The sequence below is a fragment of the Schistocerca serialis genome, chromosome 3 (assembly GCF_023864345.2).
Source record: "Schistocerca serialis cubense isolate TAMUIC-IGC-003099 chromosome 3, iqSchSeri2.2, whole genome shotgun sequence".
Taxonomy (NCBI): Eukaryota; Metazoa; Arthropoda; class Insecta; order Orthoptera; family Acrididae; genus Schistocerca; species Schistocerca serialis.
In genome coordinates this window covers 621,967,448-621,990,016 of record NC_064640.1, presented here as the reverse complement: position 1 = coordinate 621,990,016, position 22,569 = coordinate 621,967,448, and the positions used below count along the sequence as shown (strand labels likewise).

Sequence of the window (22,569 nt, the reverse complement as noted above, 5' to 3'; positions counted from 1 at the left end):
GACACAACACTAGTCTGGCTTTCAGAACTATTAGTTCCTTCCTTGACAGCATACTTGGGGGTGATTAAAAAGGAAGGGCATGTCACTCAAACTTGATGATGAGATGGACCCACCTGTTGCAAGGATGAGGGGAGACAAAGGTGAAAAAGGAGGCATCAGAGCAAGGAGGAGATCAAAGTAGTACATTATTAGTGCAGCACCAGTTACAGTTCTGTGATGATGACAGAGTAAGAACTAAAGAAATATTAAGAGTTAGAGCAGTGAGTAATGCCATTTGGGACTAGAAGCAATATGGGGGGAGGGGGGGGGGGGGGGGGAAACCACCCTCGTAGAGAAAGAGGGGAGGAACAATGAGTACCAAAAAAGTAAAAGCAATACACAAATTAAGTGAGACATAACACATAAACACTGATGAGAAAAAACATTATGAAGGAACAGTTTACTAGCATGTTGGTTCACCCTTTAACACAATATATTAGTGACTCAATGTGACATGGATTCAACAAGTCCTTGGTTGGTTTCTGGAGGTACATGGCACCAGATTTAATGCACAAGTCACATATTTCTGGTTAATTAGGGACCAGTGATTTGGGGTTGTGAAGCTGGTGCCGGATAGTTCCCAAATATATTCCATCAAGTTCACATCAAGTGAATTTGGTGGCCAAGACATTAACACGACATGGTCCTCAAACCACTGTACTCTGATTCCGGCTTTGTGACACTGACAGTTGTCCTGTTACAAGGTGCTGTCAGGGAATCTATCAGGCAAGAAATGATGCAGGTGGTCCAAAAAAAGTGTTCACAAAGTCTACAGCTCTCATGGTGCCTTCAATTACTCTCACAGGTCCTTTGGAAACCCAGGTGAATATCCCCTATACTGCAACGCTCCCCCACAACAGCTTGTGTCCATAGCGAGTTGCATGTTTTAAGCAGCCATTTACCTGGATGTTTGCATCTCTGGACCCTACCATTGACTTGATGTAACAAGACATGTAATTCATCTAACCAGGCAACATTTTTCCACTGCCCCACAATCCAATCTTTATGATCCCATTCTCACTGTAATCAGAACTGATGATGCTGATGGCTCAACATGGAAACATGTAGAGCTCATTTGGTGCAGAGCCCCATGTTCAACAACATACACTGAACAGTGTGCTCTGAGAAGCTTGTGCCTGCACCAGCACTGTACTCTGTTGTTAGATATGTCACAAACTGTGGCTCATCCCGCTTTACATGGAGGGCAAGCCTCCGAGTACATGTTCTGTGATAAGGTGTGGATGTCACTTGTCCTCACCAGCCAATGACAGCAGATATTCAGAACACAGGACAAGTGATGCAGTCGGCCAATAGCAATATCACTGTTAAGTAGTGCAAACACTCAGATATGTGAAGTTAATGGTTTCAATTAATATACATGAAGCATAGCTACAAGCTAAGCTTTCACATACAATATTGGCCATCAAATTTTTTTTTGCTTTTTTTTCTGAGTGTGTGATTAGGCAGGGTCCCAAGAACACAGCTTAAATTGGAGCAGCTGAATATTTCTGACAAGCACGATTATGAATTTCACTACTGTGCACTAAACATTTTGTGTGTTACCTGGCTGAATACATGTTCCACCAAGCACTCCAACTTTTCCATAGAAAAGCCAATTATGTTTGCAATTGCTCAAGAACTCACTTTGCACTTAGTTATACTCTTTGCCATCATTATTGCATAATTTGTGATCCATGAGAGAACTAATATAAATATGAAAAATTAGTCTTGAAACCTGGTCTTTCTTGGTGTGTGTGTGTGCTACCCTTTAAGGTATATCAAACACAAATGTGCCAGTACAATATTAAATAAAGGCATAAATGGCTGGTCTTCTGGGACTGAAATTTTTCTTAGGGGCTGGTCCACAGAGTTAATTCTTGAATGAGAATCTAATATTCTGCAATTTAAGAAATTCATTGGACATTCTCACTTGTAACACAACTCATCTTAGGTAAAAGGAAATTTACATTGAAAGTAACACTTCTCAAACCACCAATCACAATATTTTCCCACGATCTGTTAAAAATGTAAACAGTTGTGATCTCACACTCATCGAGAAAAGGCCCCACAGTGTTTTGTTGTTATAAATGGCGGATTTTCTTTGCAACTGAAGTTTTATTTTGGTGTTATTCTCTTATTTATGTTTTACTATTGCAATATTGTACTGCGGCAGTGAGCTAAAGTAAAGTTCTTTGTTAGAGTTATCTGTTCTTACCAGTCAAAATTACAAAAATTTAAGTGAAAACTAAAATAAGGAAAAATTTCCAGAAGTCAAAAAATTCCCAGGCGTTTTCCAGATTTCTTGTGGATGAAACAATTCTCAGGTATTTTCTGGATTTCCCAGTTGGCCTAGGGTGTATACACTCTGTATTAGAATTTAAGTCCACTCTCAAGTGACAAAAGCTGTAAAATTTTTACAGTCTTGGTATTTTCTAGTATCATTCACAACATAGCAGAAAATGCTGTCTAATAACATACATAACCACATCATCAATGGGATATCTGTTTGTGTACCTTGCTTTGCCTTCTTTAGGGCAGTTACTTTAATCCCAAATTCATAATCAAGGACCTTTTAAACATGATCTTATGTGTGTTCTCTGCATGCTAACATAGTCCTGCAACGCAAATCAATGATTGCGACTACCTTCATATACAACATTACAACCCACTTAACATTCACAAAGCACTGATGGGAGTGGGTATCTCTAAACAGTATATTTATGGTGAGGCCATGATGGCCCAGTGATGCACAAGCATGCTCAAAGTGCCATCATATCAAGATCATTTGACCAGATCAAGAACCATGATGCTGAAAAATCATCTAGAACAGCATGTCACTATTTTCCTAGGAGTGAAAGCAATACTGCAGCCTAAATATTGTAAAGTATGATGAAGTGTTTACAGTTTCTTGTTGGTGATGCACAAGTGGCAGGTTTGATTCAGACTCGCCAGTATTGGTCACAAAATATTTGAGATTTTTAACAGATTCTAGAAACTTTTCGTTAAAAAAATATTGGAATGTTTAATGAAAATTCTGTTTCGTATCAGCAGCAGTGCTGAGGAGGCAGTTCAGCTCTGTCTGTGCTCTGCTTTGCTTTGTACTTATACACTATGCGATCATAAGTATCCGGACACCCCCAAAAACATACTTTTTCATATTAGGTGCACTGCACTGCCACCTAATGCCAGGTACTCCATATCAGCGATCTTAGTAGTCATTAGACATGACGAGAGAGGAGAATGTGGTACTCCGTGGAACTCGCAGACTTCGAATGTGGTCAGATGATTGGATGTCACTTGTGTCATACGACTGTACACGAGATTTTCACACTCTTAAACAGCACTAGGTCCACTGTTTCCAATGTGATAGTGAAGTGGAAACATGAAGGGACACGTACAGGACAAAAGCGTACAGGCTGACCTCATGACTGTTGACTGACAGACCACCGACAGTTGAAGAGGGTCGTAATGTGTAATAGGCAGACATCTATCCAGACCATCATACAGGAATTATAAACTGCATCAGGATTCTCTGCAAGCACTATGGCAGTTAGGCAGGAGGTGAGAAAACTTGGATTTCATGGATGAGCGGCTGCTCATAAGCCACACATCATGCCAGTACATGGCAAATGATGCCTTGCTTGGTGTGAGGAGCATAAACACTGGACGATTGAATAATGGAAAAACGTTCTGTGAAGTGACGAATCACGTTACGCAATGTGGCTACCCAATGTGGATATGGGGATTGCCCGGTGATCGTCACCTGCCAAGGTGTGTAGTGCCAACAGTAAAATTCGGAGGCGGTGGTGTTGTTATGGTGTGGTCGTATTTTTCATGGAGGGGGGGCTTCTACCCCATGTTGTTTTGTGTGGCACTATCACAGCACAGGCATACACTGATGTTTTATGCACCTTCTTGCTTCCCACTATTGAAGAGCAATTCGGGGATGGCAATTGCATCTTTCAACACGATCAAGCACCTGTTCATAATGCACGGCCTGTGCCGGAGTGATAACATGACAATAACATCCCTGTAATGGACTGGTCTGCACAGAGTCCTAACCTGAATCCTACAGAACACCTTTGGCATGTTTTGGAATGCCAACTTCGTGCCACGCCTCACCAACCAACATCGATACCTCTCCTCAGTGCAGCACTCTGTGAAGAATGGACTGCCATTCCCCAAGAAACCCTGCAGCACCTGACTGACCATATCCATGTGAGAGTGGAAGCTGTCATCAAGTCTACAGGTGGGCCAACACCATATTGAATTCCAGCATTACCGATGGAGGGCGCCACAAACTTGTAAGTCATTTTCAGCCAGGTGTCTGGATACTTTTGATCACATAGTGTACAATGAACCTGCTTTCAGTATTTGGGTTTGCTCATACTCAGTATCAGTCCTGTTGGCCAAGTTACAATATCAATTAAAATACATATTCATATTCAGTAGATGTAATGAGGTCACAAATCGAAACACACACATCTTTTTAAGTATTCTATAAAATTAGTGGAATGTACCACTATTCATATCTGCAGTAGGATACTACATGTGCATCCTGGATAACGTTACATGAGTCAGCACAACTGGCATTAGACCATCACTGAGATCTCCTCACACTTACATCACATATCACAGCATGATTCGAACCAACGAATCTTCAATGGACCACGTGACTAGGAAGCTCAGAGTCTCGCTATAAGTTTATCACTTTAATATGGAGGGAATATGACAACTGAATGTCAAACCTTACAAAACATTTTAAGTGATAATGATATCAGTTCTAGCTTTATCCCTGTTAGGTTTCTTGTTAGCATTAAATTTTTAATTGACGAAACTCAACTGGACTGACAATGTAGTGTTGTTCATACGTACTTTATGGTCATCAGATGATGGGATAATCTCAAGACATGCCGTGACAAGAAACAAAAAGAAATTCGCAAAAAAACTCTGAATATTTTTACGCAAACTAACAGTATTTTTTAAATTTATTTCATAATTACTGTGATACTGACTGTATTCATCTTTGAGGATTTTCAATCCAATTTAGATACCAACCTGGTCGTCATACAGGAAACACATGTTCAATCAGCAGAAAACTTTCTCTCAAGGGCCACAATATCTGAGATCAAATACTGAAAATGCATCTCTCACAGCCACTTCCACTGACAATTTTCACGAAGCATTTGTGAAGATTGGTGAAATCGCTGTCATTAATGCCTACAAATCTCCTGCTTGCAACCAGCTAAAAAATGTGTTGAACACTCGTCCCCATGCTACAGTCTATCTCAGAGAGTTCAACAGTCAAAGGAAAAGATGAAAATGGTGATACTTTGATTGACTGGACTGAGGAGCATTCCACACACCTTGTGTTTGACACGTTCTGATCAGCAGCCTAGCAGCAGGAGTATAGTCCAGACATCTTATCGGTATCCCAGTAATACGATCTTTTCTGCGAGCTAGATGCAATTTCAAAAGAGGTGACAGGGAGGCTTCCTCCACTACCTTTAACAAGTGCACGAGATTAATGTCATGAAATAAGAACTATCAGAGGTTTGCTGAGGCAGTTATCAGTAAAGTTAAAGACGACACTACGGAAGCAATACATCCACGGTTGCACTGTTGAGTGTGAGGACTTGTATAAGGAATTCCCGAAAAGTGGAGACATGACATAGTAGATGAATTACTTCACAATATTGATACTGTGAGACACAAAAAGTGGGCAGAGATGTTTAAGGCTTGGATTTTAGAAAGTCAAGTAAAAAAATTTGGTCCTCACTAAGGAAGCTATGGGGAACGTGTATGCGACTTTGTGTCACCAAATCAAGTCACTAACCTCATTGTGTCAACCTCAAGAGCTCAAGACTGAAAGCATACAATCACAGTTAAAAAAGAGCTAAAGACCATTAATGCAGCCTGCAACACATAAACCACATACCAGGTCCCCTTCAGCATGGAAGAAATCACAGCAGCTCTTCAAGAAATCTGGAAAGTTGTGGTAAGTTCCTATGGGACCAAACTCCTGAGGTCATCGGTCCCTAGGCTTACACACTACTTAATCTAACTTACACTAAGGACACACACACACACACACACGCACACACACACACACGCACACACACACACACGCGCACACACACACACACACGCGCACACACACACACCCCTGAGGGAGGACTCGAACCTCCGATGGGGGAGCCATGCGAACCGCAGCAAGGTGCCTCAGACCGCGCGGCTACCTTGCGCAGCAGCTCTTCAAGAAGTGAAACGGAAAAGCCCTTTGTTTCGATGGCATCCATACCTAATTCCTCATATATTTTAGTAACTATACAGAAAAGTGGCTTGCCAGATTTTTCACTGATGTCTTGCACACAAGCAATGCTCTCCACCAACTCAAGAGCGCCAAGATCACCACCATCTTAAAACCAGGAAAAATAAATGATTCCTCACAAAACTATGGACCAACTGCACTGCTCAACATGATTAGCAAACTTTTGGAAAGATTAAATATCTCTAGGCTGATCCTGTTATAGAGGAATCGGGAAATGCTCTTGCCACTGAAGATTGTAACCCAGTGCACAAAGACAGAAGTCTCTACATTCCACCTCGACAAGTAATTAGCCAACAGAGAACTCCGTATTTGCTTTGAGACCAAACTACTATCCCACAATCAACATCCAAAATATTTAGGTGTCAGCCTGGATAGATCACTGAGCTTCATGAATCAACTATCAAACACAGCTGCCAAACTCTGAACACTCAAATCTTGCATGTGCTGGCACTTCACGGGGATTTTCAGACAGTACACTATTGACTTCAGCTTTAGGTCTTGTCCGTCTGGTAGCACAATACTGTTAACGGGTTTGACTCAACAGTTCTCACACTAGTCGCATCACTGTCCAACTACAACTGTGTGCCTTATAATAGGCACAACAGAGGCAACCACAATCTACTGGCAACCCACACTAAACAATATAGCTCCTTCCTATCTGAGATGCGAGAAACCACTTATCAGAGAATGCAAGAAAGGTTGAGCTACCCTCTTCTACAGTAGTGGAAATCTGTAAAGGCAGGGTTCCTATGAAAGTAGTTTACAATGTCTGAAGTAACATTTAATGAATTTATTATGAACGTAGTAGATACATATATGACATACGAAATCATTATGGAATTACACAGTTTCTTTCATAACACAAGTAACAAAATAGGGTGTTCGCATTTCTTGGATGGAAATCTGTATAAAGGCACTCACTGACCTGTTGTACTATTGCATTGTTATTACTTTTTCTGACTTCTGTTCTTTCTAATTATCTCTAAAACACTCTTCAGCATTGATTTTGTTAGTTTGTAGTTCTTGAAGTGAAATTGTTGCTCACTCTTCTCTTACCATTGTTTTCAGCTAAAATGTGGCCTCAAATTGCCTTCCATTGTAACAAACACAACGTGGATGTATTCCCCAAGGTTCTCCATGAGGTTCACATCTGGGCATGAATGCAGGTCACAGCAATTTATTGATATCTTTATCTCCAATCTACTTTTTGGTTGTAGTACAAACATCCACAGACGCATTATCTTGTTGAATTTTCTTTCATCCACTGAGTCCTCATACACTTCTGTCTCCAGCATCTTAGTGTACATGTTAAAGTTCACTATTTACTTTTAGCGCAGAATGCTGCCAAAACCATAACTCTTTCGCCATCAAAATTTCTGCTCATTCTTACCCGCTACTCTGTTCTTAGACCACGCCAATAATATTGAAATCCACCCACCTATCTAAATTAAACTACTTCTTATCACTGAATATCACTTTCTCTCATTCTGAAGTCCATGACATATGTTTTTCAGGAAACTCCTATCTAGTCTGTTTATGTTTGGGTGTTAGAGCAAATTTCTGCAGTTGTTTCTTGAATGCTAAATATTTGTCAAGTGACCAAATTTGTCGTACGTCTGGCAGTTACAGATCACTGTAAATCAGCAAGTTGAGAAGAATAACAGTCTGAGGCCCTTGCTATGCCCAAAAGTAACTGTTTCTATGCATCAAATAATTTTCTACTTTGCCCATATATCCCGTTCTGTCCGTATCGTGTATCCAATCTAACAAAATTATCAATCACCATACTTGAATAGTTCCACTTCTTGGTGATTTGACAAACAGAGTTCCAATTCATTGTGTGCACTGATTTTTACTTTTTCCATCACATGACAACTGTTTTCCGTGTGGCATTGTCACAATCATGGTTTATGTACACAACACACCCTGGTATACTACTGACATCAAACGCAATACCATCTGACTGCATTTGTTGGTATACTGGCTCTCACATACTATTGCATATACACTGTGCACAAGTACTCCAACTGACAATGTTAATTTTCCTACAAATACCCATGCCTTTATACTGATTTCTACTACTATACAAATCCGTCATGACATCCCCAACAGTGAGAGAACCACACTGCACTCTAGAGATCCACCCCTAAAGAGTACAAGAATTAGATGAATAGATGAACATGTATTCAGACTAAGTGATTGCTGGATGGAGCAGTGGGCCAAGGAGGCACCTCCTGCTGTCCGTAATGTGCCTGGCCTCAGCACACTTTGGAGTCAACCAGCCTCGAAAAATCTTGGCCACGCTAAATAGTGTATGACCAAATTGTCATTCATCTGGCTGTATTTGTGTTTCTGTATATAGTGAACAGTGAAACCCTACTTATACACTTTTCAAAAAAGTAGTGTAAAATACAGGAAAATGTAAAATGTGGGAAATAACATATCAAGTTGTAAATGTTATGTATATGATACCCCTTTGCATTTTCACACTTAATGTGCAGTATATGTACATAATATGCATCAAAATAATTGTCAGAGACTTTTTTACCAACTACTAAAGGTTTATTATCCAATAAAAATCGTTGATGTAACTGAAGCTGATAAACTGTGTAGGAACTAGAAATGTTTGACTCAATTTCACACATCATAACCAACGTTTCTGAAAAGCATGCAGCTGTCATTCATTATTTAAACAATGAAACACTGCACAAGTTACATATTTTTTCATGCGTATCATGTTACATTTCAAGAATTTTTTTCATTGTCAAGTGTTAATATTTACAAAAGTATTTTGTGTGGTGTTGTTCTGCATCTCTTGCACTGTAGTCATCTTTTTGAGGTTATCAGGTACTGTCCCTCCTCAGTTATGTAGAAACCACACAAACACAAACTATCATTCACGTTGTTTGTTTGTGTAATATCACAAAAAATACGTATGTAAATACTGTACTTGGCAATGAGAATAAATTCTCAAAATACATTATGGTCAGCATGAAAAAATATGTAATTGGCACTGTTTAAACCAAAAACATTTGAGCAATGCAAATTGAGTGAAGGTGTCAATTAGCACTACAAGCGGCCAAATGACAAATCACGCTGAATACTGTTCGACACAGGTGTCACAACAATCACAAAACTGCACATGCACACCAGAGACAGTTTGGAAATGGTTGTGATTGGTCATATCTTTATTGAAACGAACCTAATTACTCCCATCAGGTGCCATGCCGAGTAGAGCTTGGCATTGGCAGGAGATAGGGAACAGACTGCTCCTACTTTCACATGTTTACCGGTTCAAGTCCGCTAAGCAGAGCACCTTGGTGTCAAAAAACTTAACCACATAATGTTTGTAAACACCACCTGATGGCCATCATCATGCCACCATCATTTTACATCAATTTTTTTCTCCACAAACATTTTTTCATAAAGCGTAAATCACAGGAAGATTATAAATACGTTGATGCAAAGTCAGATGTGAATTAACATTGTGGACGAGGAAAATTTGATGCAAGTGATAAAAAATATTGTAAACGGTGAGAAACCATTAATGCTGGGAATATAAAATTGGGGTTATACTGTATTTTGTGAATGTATATATTTTATGTATTTGTCTAGTTTCTTTCTTTATACATGACTTGTACATCTTACTTGAATTCTTCTTAATGTCTACAATAGAGACTACTTATATATTATTAATTCATGTGATGTATGTACTACGCCATAAGCTAAATAATAAATCAGTGCTCATCATAATATAAAAATTTATTTGCACGCATAATATAATAGAATTCTTGAAGAAAAAGGATTGCATCAGAAAATACAGAAAATCATTCAGCAGAGATTAACAAATACAACATCCAAAGTGAAATTTATGGGAAAACTTTCAAAACCATTCAAGATAAAAACTGGGGTTAGACAAGCTGATGTTTTTCAATTTAGTTCTATGTAGAGTCATGGAAGAATGGGAAAAGAAACTTGAAGAAAATTGCTGGAAACAAATTTCACTATGGAAAAAACCACAACCCTACAAATCCCCTTCTCAGCCTTTGCGGATGATCTCACAATACTGGCAGATTCTTGTGAGATGGCTATAAAACAGATAGAAACTCTAAAAGAATGCGCAGAGAAAGTTGGCCTGCAAATATCATTTGAAAAGACGGTGTTTACAACAGAAAATTAGGAATTTTCAAATTACAAACCAACATGGAGAAATTAACAGAGAATCACACTTTACATATCTAGGAGAAATTATCTCTGAAAAATATGCACAACAAGAAAGAATACAAAAAGCTCATTAAGATTTAGGATTAGTGCAAAACCTCTATGATAAAAAATGCTGATCTTTAAATGCCAAAATCAGACATTAAAAAACAGTAATTAAAATATCAATTTTATATGCCAGTAAAAGCTTGGTACTAAACAGGAAAACTGATACAGAAAATCTAAAGAATGAAAAAAGAAAATAATTTGGAAAATTTTGGGACCAAGATGGACTGAGAATATATATAGACTACAGAAAATGTCCAAAATTGAAGAATATTCCAACACAGAGACAGACATGAGGAAAACATGCCTCAAATTCTATGGCCACATAATGAGGCTTCCTGAACACAGACTAACAAAAAGAATAGTAAAGTACATAGTTCCCTTACTAATGGAGGAGAATGGATCCAAAATGTTAAAAAAGACTTGGAATTACCAAAATCAGCAAAGAAGAAATAGACATGAGAAACAATTTTAGAATAAAAGTACAAAAATGGGAGGTTAAACCAGAGCCAAAAGCCTGAAGAACCGGAACAAAATGGAGCGAAGAAAGAGCTAAATTCTCACAAACAATGAAAAACTAGTGGCAAATCAGAAGAACAAGAAGAACAGAAAATGAACCATCTTTACTTAGCGTCTTCCACTCTGGGAGCTTTGCGACTAATAATAATAATAATAATAATAGAATAAACAGCATACTTTGAGGGCAAGTGCAAAAACATAATAATAGTTGCAAGATTTGGCAGTTCTGAGGCAGTAGTTAGTAATGTTACAAACACTGTTCTATTCATTAACAGAAATCAGAAAAATTGTGCTATGAAAGTGTAATTTTTTTCTTGTCAACTATAGGCAAGAAAGAACTTATATTTATTCAGCAAACATCATTAAAAATTTCTGGAAAGAAAAGGAGACCAAATAAGTAGGATATAAACAAAGAATGAAGTGTGAAGCATGAATTCACTTTCAACCACACTAAGTAAAAGTACACAAGTAAAAAAAAAAACATGTTCTCACCTCATGCTCCAACATGGCATACTCTCCTTCTGTGTTTTGCCTTACAATTAGGATATCAACTCCCTTCTGTCTTGTGGGAATACCAGGATAAGATTTGCAGTGGAGTACGTTCACATACAGATCCAATTCATTTCGCAAAGCCACATTTCGTGATATTACAGCTCGATTCATACTGCCAGTTTCAATGTTACCTGCACATTTAGAGAAATTGTTCTTACCACTAAAATTTGTACCTAAAATGACAATATAAAATATTTAATTTGAAAAATAAATTGCCACTTGTGACGTTACTAACTGGGCAGAGCTACTGACTGGGCAAAAGTTACTGACTGGGCAAAAGTTACTGACTGGGCAAAAGTTACTGACTGGGCAAAAGTTACTGACTGGGCAAAAGTTACTGACTGGGCAAAAGTTACTGACTGGGCAAAAGTTACTGACTGGGCAAAAGTTACTGACTGGGCAAAAGTTACTGACTGGGCAAAAGTTACTGACTGGGCAAAAGTTACTGACTGGGCAAAAGTTACTGACTGGGCAAAAGTTACTGACAGGGCAAAAGTTACTGACAGGGCAAAAGTTACTGACTGGGCAAAAGTTACTGACTGGGCAAAAGTTACTGACTGGGCAAAAGTTACTGACTGGGCAAAAGTTACTGACTAATAAAATGCTGAGAAAAGAAATTGACAAAACAAAGGAAAACGGGAGAAGCAAAGCATGCAGGTCAAGTTATGAGTATTTTTACAATTCAATATAATCAGAAATCATTTCATAGGTGTGTGTAGAAATGATACTATGAGTATAAAATATAAAGTTAAATATCACATAATAAACAGCTAGCTGTAGCTGAGGCTACTTGTTTACAATAGCATTTCCATCACATATTACATTTTCTTTACTTAATGCACTTTTAAATAAATGAGCAAAGATCTATTCGACAACTCGTACGTACATATCACACTCTCTTCATATTTCCACTATTTACTATATGAATCATCCATTGCTGATTAAAAAATTCAGTACTGCTTTTTTCGTGATTGTATCCATACTATGATTTAGCTCAAAATTATTTCCTCCTATACCTCTGCCTAGTATGCACACCATAAACAGATTCTTGGTCATATATTATGGAATAAAAATTAATGTTTAGACACTTTAAAACTAACAACAGCACTATTAAAGTCAATATGCTAAACTGTTTTCAAAACTTTTCTTCATAATAAAAATTATTAATTTTTATTTGCGACACCACTCCATGACATCGAATAAAAACACTTTTACGAGGCATACTGCCAATGAACTCCTATATTTAATAGTCAATATGATTTCATTTTGACTCCAATAGAATATTTATTTAATTCTACAGAAAACATCTGGTTACGGATAGGCACAGACACATTTACATAGAAAATGGTCATTTATTACATTACATGTAAAAATGTGGTAAGCAAGGACACAAACACACAATAATAAAAGTGTCCATGAACATCTAAAAAAGGACTGCAAATAATATACTGACATACTAGGAAAGAAAAGAAACTAGGGCCTCAGGTGAAAGAAGCGAATCAGAACCTTGTCAAGTGTGTGATTAATAAAGATGATACAGGAAAGCAAAAATCCATCCAGCAAGAAAACAAGAACAACATGTGTGTTCTTGTAATACAAGGAAGCAGGATTGAGTCAGAATAGAGAAATAATTGAAAAAGAGGAAATAGTGCAAGAAGTGAAGGCAGTAGTGTAATAGTGTGCCATAGATGGCTGAAACAATCAGATAAATAAATAACTAGTCAAAGAGGAGATATGAAACAGAATAATAACATCAGTAAGAGTGATTTTATTTCCTTAAGAGAGGAGTATAATTTTTTACCATTTATGTGGTTAAAAAAAGTTTTCTGCCATCAGCGAATATCAGTGGGCACAGCGAATGAAAGAATGAGCATTATAGAAGTAAACAAGGAACCTTACCATGAAATGAAAAAAAAAAAAAAAATCCAAACTAAAGGCAGGCAGTCTGAAAATCCACATTGGTGAAATCAAAATATCCTGATGAGTAACACAATCCGGTATAGCTTCACCTTGTGTATTCTAACAACATAGGCTCCCCCATAGCATGTTGTCCATAATGGTTGAAAAAATGTATTTGACCTCTTAGAGACAAAAAATAATCTTGAGCAAATAGGGTGTATCATAATAAATACAGGTATTAGTGACCACGAGGTCATCATAGTGAGACCGAGTACTGTAACATACAAATCCACCAAAATAAATCTATTTAAAAAATCAGATAAAAATTCTACTTGATTGCCCTCCTAAGAGATAGTCTTCACACCTTCCAATCTAATTTTGTAAGCATGTACCACATGTGGTTTGAATAATAATAATAATTATAATAACCAGTAGCGATGGCAACTGAAAGAGATATACCAAATACATACATAAGAGATGGTATTGATCCTCCAGGCTATACAAGAGAGGACAGAACATTGTTGTGGAAGCAACAGAAAAAGCATGCTAAATTTAAAAGAACAAAAAATCTCCAAAATTGGTGAAGTTTCACTGAAGCTCAAAACTCAGCGCAGACTTTAATGTAAGATGCCCTTAATAGTTTCCATGTTGAAACTCTGTCTCAAAACCTGGCATAAAATTGAAAGAGGTTCTCTTCATATAAAAAGTACATCAGCAAAAAAGTACACCAGCAGCAAGAAACAATCAATACCTTCCCTGCATGATAGCAATGGTAACCACTAAAGCAGAGGTACTGAACATGGTTTTATAAAATTCCTTCACGAAAGAAGACCTAGTAATTTCCCAAATTCAAATCAAGAACAACTGCCAACATGAATACCTTACAAGTAGATATCCTCTGTGTAGCAAAGCAGCTTAAATCACTAAATAAAGGCAAGGCCTCTGATCCAGATAGTACACCAGCTAGGTTCCTTTCAGAATATGCTGATAAAATAACCCCATATTTAGTAGTTGTATAGAACTGCTCACTTAATAAAATAACTGTACATACAGACTGTAAAGTTGCCAAGGTCACAAAAATATTCTAAAAAGGAAATACATACAAGCCACTGAATTACAGCAGGATTTTGGAACACATACTGTGTTCGATCATCATGAATTACCTCTAACATAAATTATTGACAAATAGCCAATATGGATTCAGAAAATATTGTTCTTGTTAAACACAATTAGCTCTTTATTCACATGAAGTAATGAGTGGCACTGATAGGGAATCTCAAACTGATTCCATATTTTTAGATTTGTCGAAGGCTTTTGACCCTGTTCCTCACAAGCAACTTCAGGCACGTCCTGATCTCCACATATTTTCTGTTTAATGGAGAATACTATGAACAATGAACAAATGGAAGGAGTCACAATGGGCAGCCCACTCTCACCTGTGTTCGTGAATTTATACATGGAGAACTTTGAGGAGGAAGCCCCTAGCATCATCCAAACGGAAACTCACTTTTTTTTTCTGTTATGTGGATGACACATTTGTCACCTGGTCCCATGGAAGGAAAAACTCCTTGACTTCCTTACACATCTGAAATCCATACATCCCAACATCAGATTCACTATGAAGACTGAAGCAGAAAGAAGATTATCATTCCTGGGCGTCATGGTCAATAAAAGAGCTGATGGCACTCTGGGTCATGGTGTGTATCAGAAGAAAACACACAATGACCTGTATTTGCATGCAGACAGCTGCCACCACCCTTCAGAGAGGAACGGGGACCTAAAAATAATAGTACATAGTGCGTACACCATTTCAGATACACAGAGTCTGCTCCAGGAGCTGAAACACCTCAAAACAGTATACCAAAAAAACTAGACCCTAAATGGCACTTAGGCGTGCTCTCCGCCCCACCTCAACAGTGCAATCTGTGAAAGAAATCGTGGACAAAATGGCAGGCACTGCCTTCATACCCGACATTGGTGCACTATTGGGAAAAATCAGATGCATACTGAAGAAACATCAAATAAAAATTGTTCTTTGCCCACCCAATAAAACATAGCATTATTGGGAAATGTCAAAGATGAAAAAGGCCGGTGATTACCAGATTCCACGTCAATGTGGGAAGACATACACTGGACAGACAGTGTGCACCGTCTACAATCACTGCCGAGAACACCAGAGGCACTTTTTACTGATGTATCCCAACAAGGGAGCATTCAGAGAACACTGTTTGTCCGAGAATCATGTGATGGCATACAAACATACAAGGATATTGGTAGAGACTTCCAAGTACTGGGAAAGCGTCGTTAGAGGGGTCATAGACATTCACACCAGGGACAATCTTATTAATTGAGACTGCAACCATAATCTTAGCAAGGTTTGGGAACCAGCACTGAGTTTAGTTAAGACGACTCTCAGTAGGAAAGACAATCGGGCAACCAGGGTGCATAGAGAACTTACATCAACACTATCCCAGACACCGATGCTAGCATCTGCGTGGGCACCGGCATGTGGCCAGGGGTGCAAACCACAGAGGGAGCAGCTCGCAGGGGGTTCACTTCGTCAGCACATCTGATGATGGCAACACGTACAATCACCAAAATATTGTGCCTGTTGGACACTTATGAACTGGTAGTACATTTGCGGATTGTTCGACCGACCTCTAATCAAATTGCATGCCAACAGAGTATTGCCTCAGTTGTGTGATTGGATTCATGATTTCCTGTCAGAAAGGTTCCAGTTTGTAGCAACTGATGGAACGTCATTGAGTAAAATAGGATATCTAGCATTCCCCAGGGAAGTTTTATATGTTCTCTGCTCTTCCTGATTTATATAAACAATCTAGGACACAATCTGAGCAGCCCTCTTAGATTGTTTGCAGATGATGCTGTCATTTACCACCTTGTAAAGCAACCAAGTGATCAAAATCAATTGCAAAATGATTTAGCCAAGATATTTGTATGGTGTGAAAAGTAGAAATTCATTCTAATTAATGAGAAGTGTGGCGTTACCCACATGCGTACTAAAAGGAGTGTGCTAAATTTCAGTTACATGACAAATCACACTAATTTAATTCCTGTGAATTCAACCAAATACTTGGGGATTACTGTTATGGATAACTCAAATTGGACTCATCACAGCGATAATGTTGTGGGGAAGGCAAACCAAAGACAGTTTTATTGGCAGTTAGAAGAAGTAAAACATCTACTACAGAAATTACCAACACAGCACTTGTCAATTCTCTGCTGGAGTGGTTCTGTGGGATCCATATCAAATAGGACTGACAGATGACATCAAAGAAGTTCAAAGAAAGGCAACTCTCTTGTGTTATAGCACAACAGGAGAGAGACTAAAACAGATACGGTATATGAATTGGGGTTGCTATCATTAAAACAAAGATCTTTTCATAAAATTTCAATTACTAACTCTCTTCTCCAAATTTGAAAATATTTTTCTGGCACCCACCTTAACAGGGAGAGATGATCTTTGTAAAAAAAGAAAAAAAATCAGAGCGCAATCTTTTCGAGAGTGGAACAGTAGGAAAATAGCTTGAAGATGGTTCGATGAACCCTCTATCAGGCACTTAACTATCAACTGCAGAGCAGCCAATGTAGGAGGTCATCATGTTGCTGTACAACTCTGCTCCACTCTTTGACAGTGGCCCTCCTGAAAGTATCCAGTGTATGAGGTGGTTTACTGTGACGTCACACTGCAAGTTTTGACCTGTTCCAAGAGTGCTCAGCTGGGTTCATGTCAGCAGATACTGCTGGCCATTCGATTTAGTTGATTTATGCCTCCTGGAGGTAGGTGTTCACTAGGTAGACGTGATGTGATCATGCACTATTGCCTTGAATGATGACTGCATCATTAAAACATTGTCTGTAGGGCCGGACAGTAGGTCGGAGGACTCGGTCCCGATACTGCACAGACCTCTACATAACCTCAACAGTGATGAGAGGTGTCTGATATCTGTTCATGAAACTGGTTCAAAATATTAATGAGGCATCCCTATGTTGAACCCACAGAACCATGTGTCTGAGACCACAAATTACCTGGTCACTCCACACTCATCAACAACAACCATCAGGTATCAGACATATTCTGCACTTGTTGGTGAAGAGAGAATATGATGTGCCATTCATCTACATCAACAGAAAATTTGCTGTCCACAAATCAGCAGAGATTTAGAAAGCATTAATCATGTGAAACTCAGCTTGCCCTTTTCTCGTGAATATCCAGAGGACTATGGACAAAAGGTAAGAGGCAGAGTCCAGAAAGTATTTGACACGGTGCCCCAATGCAGGCTGTTAACAATAGTCCAAGCATACGGGATTGGTTCTCACAGATATGAGAGTGGTTTGAAGACTTCTTACATATACATTGTCCTAAGCAGTGAGTGTTCACAGAGACAAGGGTATCATCAAGAGTGCCCCAGGGAAGTGTAGTAGGACCGTTAAGTGTTCTCTATCTCCATAAACAATCTGACTTGTAGGGTGAGCAGCGATCTGTGACCGCTGACGATTCTTTAAGTGTATGGGAAACTGTTAACACTGAGTGACTGTAGGATGATACAGGATGACTCGCAGATTTACCGTTGGGAATGATGAATGGCAGCTTGTTCAAAATGTAGAAAAATGCAAGCTAATGGACATGAATAGGGAAAACAATCCTGTATTATTCAAGCTTAGTATTAGTTGTGTGCACTTGATACAGCCATGTCAACTGAATATTTAGATGTAATGTTGCAAAGCGATGTCAAATGGAGTGAGCACTTAAGTTCAGTAGTAGGAAGGCAAACGATCGACTTCAGTTTGCTGGGAGAATTCTACGAAAGTTTAGTTCATCTATAAATGAGACCACATATAGAACACCAGTGCGATCCATTCTTGAGTACAGTTCAAATGTTTGGGGATTCTCACCAGACCATTTTAAAGAAAGACATAAGAAGTAATTCAGAAGTGTGGCATTACATTTACATTTGACAGTGGCAGATTTAATCAGCATGCAAGTATTATCGAGAGATGCTTCATGAACTCAAATGGAAATCCCTGGAGGAAAGAAATGTTCTTTTTGTAGAATGCTGTTCAGAAAATTTACAGAACCAGCATCTGCAGTTGACTGCAGTATGATTCTATGACTGCCAACATACTAAGATGGGATATGAAGTAATTCCTTCTGGTGATAAAAATACTAACAACAACCACACAAAAGTGGAATCAGTGCAGATCTTACGGACAGGGGAGGGAATGACTAGTAGTGGTACTAAGTACTCTGTTATGCACCACATGGTGACTTGCAGAATATGTATCATTATGAAAGCACTCCAATTTAGCACGTAATCAGAACAAAAATTTAACTCTGACAGATTTTTGACCAAAAAACCCAAAAAATTAGGGAGCACTGAGCCACAGAAACCCCAGAAATTCTACACAACAGCATTATTTTTTATTTTAATTATTAATAACCTTCAAGTTCCATACTTTTAAGAGAAACGAGTAAAAAGTTTGTCTAACTTTTTTTTTCATTTTCACAATCTTTATTTTTAAACTAAATTTTGCAGTGGTATTTCTTGGGGTCTTTACAGCAGCATAAAAAACATAACCAGTACTTAAGAAATTTAAAATTAGTCTGACTGTCTCTACAACACATTTTGCATAAGAATGACTGGACAAGATAAGGGTGAATATCATAGACAAAGGAGATTGGAAAAATCATTTTTCCCAAGTGGAAGCTAATGACGAGTAACAATGTAGAGAACCCTATGCCATACATTATATAGTGCCTTATAAAGTATGCATCTGTTAGGAGCCATAAAAAAAAGGGTATTTACTGTTTCTGAAAATGATGAATTTATTGGTACAATTTTAACTGGGTGCTTTTTGTTATAACTTTTGAGGCTTTGGTGCAGAATTTCTCAGCCAGGATCCACTATTCAATTTTGGGATCTTCTGGACTACTTTTAAAACAATTTTCAGAATTGAGAATTTCACACTCAAACATTTGCACAATGTTTATGTGGGCACAGCTGTTGATTAGTGTACAGTTAATGTGCATGGCACTGTGACAAAGCTAGACAAAAAGAATTAAATTTTAAGAAAATGTTACCCACAGCAGCACAGACACTTAACTTACTGACTCAAGACATCATCATATGTCAATAACATTAACCTGAATCTCTGGGTCTCACTGTATGAACTATATTTGTTGTCTACAATTAAAGTCAGTGATGTGTCAATTACTGAAAACCTATGTTATTCAAAGGTCAGTTAAGAATGGTTGCGGAAAGTTTAGACTAGTCAAAGAGGCGAGGAAAGTAGAAGCTCCAGATCTGTTGCACTTTTGTTATGTTACAAAACAAATTTTTATATGGCAATGAAAAGGGTGATGAGCCATGGAGTGTTTTCTTGAACCTGAGACTACGAGAAAGCCAATGGAAGGGGTGCCCAGATTTTCCAAGAAAGAGGAAACCCATAGGACTACAAATAATAAAAGAAAGATCATATCTTAGTTCATTTGGGATGCACAGGGATTGATTCTTGTGGAATTACTGGATCATGGTGGCATAACAAATTTGGGACCATAGGTTGTAACTTTAAAGCAGTTTCTGCAGGAAGGAACATTTCAATGAAGGATATCACACAATTTTCCTTTGTATGTTCTTCCACCATCCACTACACAGCCAGGTACTTATATCATTCAATTTTGGCCTCCTCCAGACTACTTTGAGAACAAAATTTTCAGAATGGAGAAATAAGTAAAACATGTTAGTGATTTTCTTTGCAGTATAATTCAGTTTAGAATGAAGTTATCAACACAATGAGTAAATTTAGCTTTTTTTTGTAATATAAGGAAGAGACAAAAACACTTCAGTCCAGAACCAAATTTCTTTGACAGGATTTTTAGACTTACAGTTAGATTACAGGAGACCATGTACAGTAAAGTATTGGGTGTGCAGTGAATCTTAAGATTACTATTTTTAAAATACAAAAAAATATGAGGTACGGGAGATATTGAGGTAGCAAGTAACTTTTGAATGTGAATTAATTTCTTAGGTTGAGGTCTCACTGTATTTGTGTCTCCTCTTTTCCACTATTCACTTCAATTTATTACTAATGTTTGAAGTCTGCATGTGCAACCCTTAGTGTAGAGGATAAATCACCAAGAGCTTTCAAAAATTTTCTGAAACAATGGGAAGTCAAACATCAGATTTGTGTGTTTCAAACATGTCCAGTAGGTCACTGCCTTACCACCTCTAACATAATCCAATACTAAGATAGCAGAAGACAAGACCCAATTTCAGACAAACTGTCAAACCCTTTTTATTGCTCACAGAAAATAATCAAAAATTATAAAAGCATTCAGACAATTTACCAAAGCTATGCATGTGGGCATTTCAGTGTCCAAATTATTTTGGGAATCAGAAATCTGAACTTAAGTAAGACTCTTAAATAAATATAAAAACACACTCAAGTTCTGGAGGTAAATACTTCAATAGGTTACAATTTAAGCAGTCCATTGCATGGCAAAAATGACAGTGGAAACTTCTGACCTGATAGTTATAGAAACTAAATGGTTATTATCCTAGATTTTAATGTTAACCAGCATGATTAATCTGTGAAATACTTCAACATCAGTTTTTATTGGTTTGCAATCTCTTTAATACTTGAAATTAATAACTGATTACTAAAATGGCTAAGCGCCCAGAATAAATTTTTATCATATTTCAGAAGGCAATACATTAAACTCAAGAACGCTTTTACCTACTACTACTACTACTACTACTACTACTACTAATAATAATAATAATAATAATAATAATAATAATAATAATAAAGAATAATAATGAGAAAGAAAGAAGAAATTAACACAACTAATCGAAATATCCATACCCAATACAACAAATATACAAAAGAAAACAGGAGAAAAAATTGAAAAATACATCCAACTGGCTGAGGAAGTCAAGGACATATGGCATCAGGATAAAGTTGACATTATACCAATTATACTATCAACTACAGGAGTCATACCACACAATATCCACCAGTACATCAATGCAATACAGCTATATCCAAACTTATATATACAGCTACAGAAATCTGTAATTATTGACACTTGTTCAATTACCCGAAAGTTCCTAAATGCAATGTAACATATACCGTACAGTTAAAAGGAAGTCACGCTTGATCAAGGTCCGCGTCACCTTCCATTTTTAACCAGACATAACGTCTGAGACAAGAAAGAAATAATAATAATAATTATTATTAAGGAGACTAACATTACATTAAAACCTACTTTAATGTAACTGGAATTCAAGTGGGAGCTTTTCAAGTGAATAGTTTCAAGTGGGACATTTTGTGGCTACTTAAGTTTTACTACTTCACAATATATGTACCTTTTATAGCAACACCATTTCTCCTAATTGAAGTTATTGCGTATTCTAGATCTTCATTACTTTCACTCTTTGGGTTCATTTGCACATCCTCAAAATCGACTGGCACACCACCAACTCTAAAAATGTAAACAACAATTAAAAACAATAAACAACTGTTCACAAAAACTGACTGTACAGTAATTCTGTTTTACAGTTAATGTGTCCAATCATCATATGAAAAATACTAAATATACTGTATTTTATTTGGGCTTCAAATATGAGAGTGGTTGTAAAAAAGAAGGGTCACAAAAAGAGAAAAGTCTGAACACTGCAGTAGCTGAATAAACAAAATTCACGGAAAACAGAAATTTTCTTGACATTTATCACTAAAAATTTAAATGTTAATAACAAGCCAAATCAGCTCAAGAAATGTATCTGCACTACATATTAAACCTACTTTCCCACTGGTGAGGGCTTCTCAACATCATAACTTCAGTGCTGCTGCACAAGTGAAAATCATGTTGTCAATGAACTTTTATCACTGAAATGTTTAGAACCATACTGGTGTCCACTATCGACACTTCCAAAAATTTA

General features: G+C 37.6%; 1 protein-coding gene across 3 annotated transcripts in view; it reads right to left on the bottom strand.

Annotated features, from left to right (window-relative positions):
- LOC126470511 (isocitrate dehydrogenase [NAD] subunit gamma, mitochondrial) overlaps positions 1 to 22,569 on the bottom strand; it is a 120,128-nt gene that overhangs the window by 76,973 nt on the left and 20,586 nt on the right. For all 3 annotated transcript variants that reach the window (XM_050098409.1, XM_050098411.1, XM_050098410.1), the window contains exons 4-5: positions 21,997 to 22,112; positions 11,648 to 11,838 (exon numbers count right to left, since the gene is read on the bottom strand). In XM_050098409.1, the coding sequence (XP_049954366.1) occupies positions 11,648 to 11,838; positions 21,997 to 22,112 (307 nt within the window). The remainder of the gene's footprint in view (positions 1 to 11,647; positions 11,839 to 21,996; positions 22,113 to 22,569) is intronic.